Here is a 6,675-nt window from a genome sequence, read left to right on the forward strand (position 1 = left end):
AAGGCAAGGAAAGGCAAGGAAAGGCAAGGAAAGGCAAGGAAAGGCAAGGAAAGGCAAGGCAAGGCAAGGCAAGGAAAGGCAAGGCAAGGAAAGGAAAGGAAAAGAAAGGAAAGGAAAGGAAAAGAAAGGAAAAAAAGGAACTAAAGAGAAGAGTACATTACAACACCACCTTTGTCCAAGCTCCAGGCTGTTCTCTCAGCACTGAATCACTGTTTCATTTACACCATGTGGACACTGTTTAAAAGCACCCTGTAGGGCATACTGCTGTTCCCTGTAGATCTGTCATGCCCCCGTTCCTATGTTGTGCCAGACTCCCAGGTGTTGTGTGCATTGATATAATGATTCTCAGGTGTGACCTTCTTTGAAGGGCTGTTATTAGGCACCTAGAGACTTCATTGTCTGACCCACATAAATAGTTGAGAAAGCCTGAGAATGCCCAGATCTGAAAATAGATTGCATCTGGAGGTTCAAAGACTTTGGCTTGAGATTTGGGGATATTGGAATGGGACTGGGATTTCAGGATTTCACCTGATAAGATGCCCCCCGATTGGTTCACCCACTTTTTTCTCCTGTTTTCCTCCCTTTCCATTTTATCTTGGAACCATTTCTATAACACGCCATTTGACTTGGAGCCTGTCCCTGGAGGAATATGAGCTAACACATGTCTTTTTCTGGGAGAACGCAGACCAAAATGTGCACCTGCCTAAAGTTGGGCAATGTTCACCTGGGAACTGAAGCCTACTTTCCATCTGTTAGCTGAATCAACATCTTGGATGGGTATTACATCTGTGTGTAGGCATCTGCCCCATGTACAGAAAATAACAGAAAGAGGCACTAGAATTTTTAATAATGGAAAGTTGACTGTGTCTCATCAGAGGAATCAGGTGAGAGGTATAACTCACTATTTAAACTCTTTGCTTTGACATCGCAGACTGCAGGATGGTCAAGAGGTCATATTTTGCAAAGCTTCTGGAGGAATCCTATAGGTTCTACATGCAAGGGAGGTTTTAAAACCTGGCACAGAGTGGAATGCCCTTGCTTCCAATGGGATGATGTGCTAAAACAGAAAATGCACACTCTCACTGATGTTTTAGAAGCTACTTTAATTAAAATGGAGTTGGGACACAGCACAACCTTTGGAGCCCTCATGGGGAGACTCCCAGGGAAAGCTGTGCAAATAAAACACCATAAATGCCCACCTTCTCATTGGGAGAGACAGAAACCAACATAGTTAGGAAACTGCATGAGTAAATGCATCCTGAACTACTTTAAATTCTTTTTCTCTTAAGACACCGGGATTTTCATATTAAAATGTGCCTACTCCTACAACCCCGTATAGTTCATTGTGACTACTTCTCCAATGTTGGAGATATAACTTTGAAGTAGATTATTCTCATTTAGGTATACACTTATCATTACCAGAGAAATGAAAGCAGTGAGCTCTTGATAAATGTGTTTTCAAGAGAATGGTGAGAACAGTTATCTTAGTTATGGACTCATCATGCTCCTGTTCCTCTCCTCCACCATTTCCCTTCTCTATGCCGTCACTGTGATGCCCTGTCTACCCTGGTTGTTGAGAGAATGCTGGATGCACAGGCAGACAGATTCATCTGACAAAAGAGCTTATGGGTTTCTGGTGACACTTGCAGTTTATGTCTGAATAGATAAGCTGCAGATGCGGTGAGCCTTTGGGAACTGCTGAATTTGCTCCAACATAGTAATCCCATTCATATGTGTACCATATGTTGACTACATAGCTTAACCTCCAAAATGCCCTCATTCCCTCCCTCTTTGTGATTTCAGATGAGCTGGGATACAAACTAAGCAGTTTAGGCTACTAGCATTAAAAAAAAATGCTCAGGTGGCCCTTTGTGCATTACATTGGCTTATGGGAAAAGAACATTTTTTAAAAAGGAACTGAACTGTGAAGGAGGGAAGAGCTGCTTTTGCTGAATTGACACTCATAGATCAGTGAACCTCTCAGGTTTACCCTCATCCCTTCAACCTGATTATCACAGATCTGCTTGTCAATTCAACCAAACTTAACAACCAGATGAGGGATGATGCGGCTAAGCCTGTGTGGATGCTGTACTTAATTCCAACATCCTGGAACAACTGACTATCCAAAACTCGGCAATGACCTGTTTTCTTAGCTCATCACAGCTACACTTTCAGGGCAATGATGGGTAGTACATGAAGCCAGCTCTGGACTAGTCTTGATCCATCCCATCACAAGATAGTCAAGGATTATAGAAAGTGTTTCTAAGAGGAAAGTCTATCTCCGGAAGATCTCCAAAGACTTTGGGGTCTCAAGTGATTAACCATGGATCATGAGGGATTCAATGTAGGATAAAAAGATTGGCTAAGAAACCAAGACAAAAGTATTATCTTGTTGACATTGTTAAAAAAACAGAGGAGAACCACCAAGGGAATGGTCTTTTCTTGTGGACATTGTTAAGAACAGAGAAGATGAAGAACAGACTAGATCTTAGAGAACAGGGACTCAAGGTTCTTTGCAAGTCCTATGGAGTGAGTTAGTTGGAAATAGATCAGGATAGGAAGTTTGAATAGAAGGCATGTTACCTAAATTCAGAACACAGTATTGTTAGATTCTATTGCTAGGCTTGGAAGGGAGCCTGAGAGTCTAAATTTCCTGATTTTCTTTCCTTAATGATCAGAGCCCCTTGACTAAAGGACCCTCCATTAATCAAGCTGTCATTAGCACTCTTAACAGATGCAAAGCTTTACTTAAAGCTGTTGTTACATGAAGAGAAATGTGGGTCTTGACGACTTTTTGCATTCACCCCTCTACTCCTGTTCACATTTTCTAGGTTCAGGTCTTAGGGTTTTGTGCTGTTTGAAAATGACTAAGTTTACCTGATAAACATGAGGGTTTTTCATTCAGGAAAGACTCCAGAGATAAAGATGGAATGAGTTAGAATCATCATTCATACATCAAATGCCTTCAGCTGTCTTTATGGACATAAAAGGCTCTCACACAGACAATCATGTGTAACTCTTGTCTCACTTCGCACTAAGCATGCTCCAATGTCATCCACACAAAAACTCACCTGCATTTATTTGTAAGTCACTGTATTTTTATTAATTAATCCATTATTATGTGTTATTAATATTAATAATATATCAGAAGACAGCTCCATGGAGTCAGTTTTCTCCTTCCATATTTATAAAGTTCTAGAGCTTAAGTCATCAGGCATGCTAGCAAACACCCTTATCTCCCTGAGCCATCTTACCAACTCTAGGTATCACTTTAATTGTGAGACATTCAGGGGCTACAATCTCTCATTTGGAAGCTATGGTGCTCAGCTGCAGCATATGCTTCCTGTAACACTGGCCACATTCACCCCTTTGTCACTCATGTGCAGTCTGGGCTGTTAGGTGTACATAAGACAACAGATAGGCTCATGTCTACCCAAACTTCTTGTTCATCCAAGGATGGCATGCACTCATATACATCCCTTTATTATTCACACAAGTGAGCATCCCTGTGTTCAGAGAGAATCAATAGATGATCTTGAGAGAAGTTCCTTCATAGCCTTTGTTCACCTTAATGCAATGGTCCTGGCCTCTGTATCTTATCGTGGTTTGTAATTCAGGGTCCTTGGGTGGATAAGCTAACCAGAGGACTAAAGCCCATACTACTCTGTTTTCATCAAGTTTATGGCACATTATGCTTGAATAATAGGCATGATGCTACAATTGCCTTGCTAATTAACATATTTTTATACTTTTTGGACAATTGGACTTCTGTCTTAGATCATGCATCTCAGAGTGCAATTGAATCATTCTAAAAGATGTTCAAGAGAAGGACACAGAGCATTTCAAGGGATAAGGACTTTTTATCCAATTCACAAACTTTTGAGTAACTTTCACAAAGAAAATCATACACTTGGCATATGGTTGATATTCAATAAAGGCTGTCATCTCTATGCACATGCTGGCACTTCCTCATATTCTTAGTTGAAGGGGATGATATGAGATTACTTGGCAGGCACTCCTGGGAATCACTGTTTACCCTGATTAAAGATTCTGTATCCATCCAGATTTGGCTTCATGCTTGCTTTCAACTTTAATTCAATCCACTTTTATTCATTTCAACAAATGTGCATTGATCACTTGCTTCGAGTCAGGCATGCTCCTGGGCACTGTATGTGTGTGATGGGTGAGGGGAAAAGTGATTCAGAGATAACTACACCACAGTCTCACTTCTGTTAAGGATACAATGGAGTCAGCGAGGCATGTGTCCCATCTTATGCTTTTGTGAAATCAACTAGGCAATGATGACTGTATTGGGAATAGCTCATTCTGTACAGACCTATACAGGCTTCATGGATTAAATATAAGAAAGAGATAGGTATTGTTAGACGTCTTTTATAGGCAGAGGTAGCTAGCATTGGTGAGTGTTTCAAGTAGAGGAAGTACAAACTGATGATGGAGAGGGTCAGCCATAAGGATGTTTATATAATAGCTAGGTGTCTGGAGCTGTTGAAATTAGTGGACATTGTGACATGATCCTTGAGAAGCAAGCTGAAATCCAAGTACAAAAGGCTTCAGAAGCCAGTATCGTGTAATTTGGACAAAAGAAAAACTATAAAATGGCCTGAAGAGAGATGGCGTTGTATGGTTGGAAGCAAAATGGATAGATAGAATGATTAGATGAATTAGGAACAAAGAAACCAGTTGAGTCTAGGTGGGAAAGTGCCTGCCATGAGCATTAGCAATGGGAAGAAGTTAACTGTGGCAGGTTTAACACTGCTGAGTCCCGGGCCACAGAGCCTGTTGGTTGTGGCAGAGTGAGATCTAAGTAGGTGACACCTGAGAATGAGCCAGATTCAGGATCTGGGCACCAGTCACATGGCAGTCATGTTCTTCATAAAAGTTTATCCACCTAGAAGGGGCATCATGTTTATATTGATTTGTGCTGAGTTTGAATGTGTATTGTATGAACTGGCATTGGGAGTTTTGCATGAAAATAGGTTTCTACAAAACAGTGGGTATAAAAATCTGAAAAGAGAGTAAGGATTTTTTTTTTTTTGTAAGACAGAAGTGATAAGACAGTGTTTCCTCCCAGAGGAGTTATGTACATATAATGATTGACAGTGAGCATATCTGTGCACAGAGTGACTCATCTGCCTCTCTGCTTCCTTGTCCAGTGTTTACCAGCTGGTTGTCAAGGAAGAGCGGCTTCAGAAGTCTCGGAGAGCAGCTGACATCATCGAATGTTTCTCAGTACCTGTGAGCTATCGGAATGCCTCCAACCTTGATTCTCTGCACTACTTTGCTGCTGAGCTGAAGCCCTCCAACTTGCCTGTCACCCAGCCATTTACAGTGGGAGACAACAAGACCTACAATGGCTACTGGAACCCTCCCCTTTCGCCACTGAAGAGCTACAGCATCTACTTCCAGGCCCTCAGCAAAGCAAATGGAGTAAGTAGGTCATTACTTGGACTTTCCTCTTCTTGAGTGCAAACTTTTTTTAGCAGAGTTTAACAAACTGCCTGGGAGCCAAATCCACCTCTCATGATTTTTGAGATTTGGAAATAAGGTTTGTTTGTATTTGTTTATTTTTTTTCAATTTTTGGCTTTTGTTTGGTTTTACTTTACAGCCACTATTCCCCTGGGCTTGTTTATTACTGATGGTTGCTTTAATGTTTAAGAATAAAGTTGGGGAGTTATAATATAGAAACTGTATGTCATAAAGCCTAAAGCACTTATTTGTATGGCTTCTATGGAAAATCTTTTAAATTTGTATTAGAGTATGGAAGAGGCACTACACTTGAGAAAAAATCACATGGTCTGCATTGTGATTCCTGTGTCTGTAGTTCTAATGCCTATCAGTGCCTAGATGCAGGAAGAAGATATTTTCCTTCACCTTTTGGATTGATCCCCTTATCACAAGCCCTGAATCACATTCAAAAATATATTTTTTTAATCTTGAAAAACGAAGAAACTGTTTTGTCTAGTGTTTCCTTAGTACAGTAGTTGTATCAGTCAACAGCACACATTCACAAGGCTGGGAAAACTCACAAAGGTCATCCATTACTTTCCAGATCATCCCCACCCACACTAATGCAATATGCTTCAGTTACTATTACCACATTAAGTCAAAGTTCTTCAGCGTTTGTTTTTTGAATGCCTCAAAATAACAGAGAACTTCAGGAGATGGTAATGTGGAGATTGTGACTCTAAGAAAGCTTTGTAATGTGATTATTTCATATTTCTTTGGTGGTAGCTTCACACAATTCTTCAATTATACTTTTTAGGGATTTGTAGAAGCAATGCAATACCCTTTAAGGTATTAGCTTCTATTGCATACAATCCTTATCACCATCCACTTACACTCTCTTAAGTAATATCCATTGGAATATCTTGTCTGATAATACTTCATATATGTTAGTATTCTCCTTTTCAGGGTGCCTTCCATGAACATATTCCAGCTTCCATAATTTACTTATCAAGCATATAATGACCACTATGATGTCCAAATTCCTGTGGTTCATATTGTGGTTAGTATGTGTCCTTCAAGAGATTACAGATCTGTGAGGAAGCTTGAAACATACTGCATCATGCAATGTCCCTGCAGAAGCTACATGCTTACTGCAAACAAGTGCTGAGACCAAAGCAAGACTGGTGGCATGCGTACAAAACAGTTTA

General features: G+C 40.4%; 1 protein-coding gene across 1 annotated transcript in view; it reads left to right on the top strand.

The window, feature by feature from the left end:
• Nucleotides 1-5,448, top strand: part of LOC114623086 (receptor-type tyrosine-protein phosphatase T-like) — a gene marked incomplete at its 3' end in the record, with an annotated part of 676,953 nt that extends 671,505 nt beyond the window's left edge. The window contains exon 12 of the mRNA XM_028769777.1: nt 5,175-5,448. Within this exon, the coding sequence (XP_028625610.1) occupies nt 5,175-5,448 (274 nt within the window). The remainder of the gene's footprint in view (nt 1-5,174) is intronic.
• Nucleotides 5,449-6,675: the final 1,227 nt, after the last annotated feature.

This window comes from Grammomys surdaster, unplaced genomic scaffold, assembly GCF_004785775.1.
Source record: "Grammomys surdaster isolate TR1022 unplaced genomic scaffold, NIH_TR_1.0 193, whole genome shotgun sequence".
In the NCBI taxonomy this organism is placed as follows: domain Eukaryota; kingdom Metazoa; phylum Chordata; class Mammalia; order Rodentia; family Muridae; genus Grammomys; species Grammomys surdaster.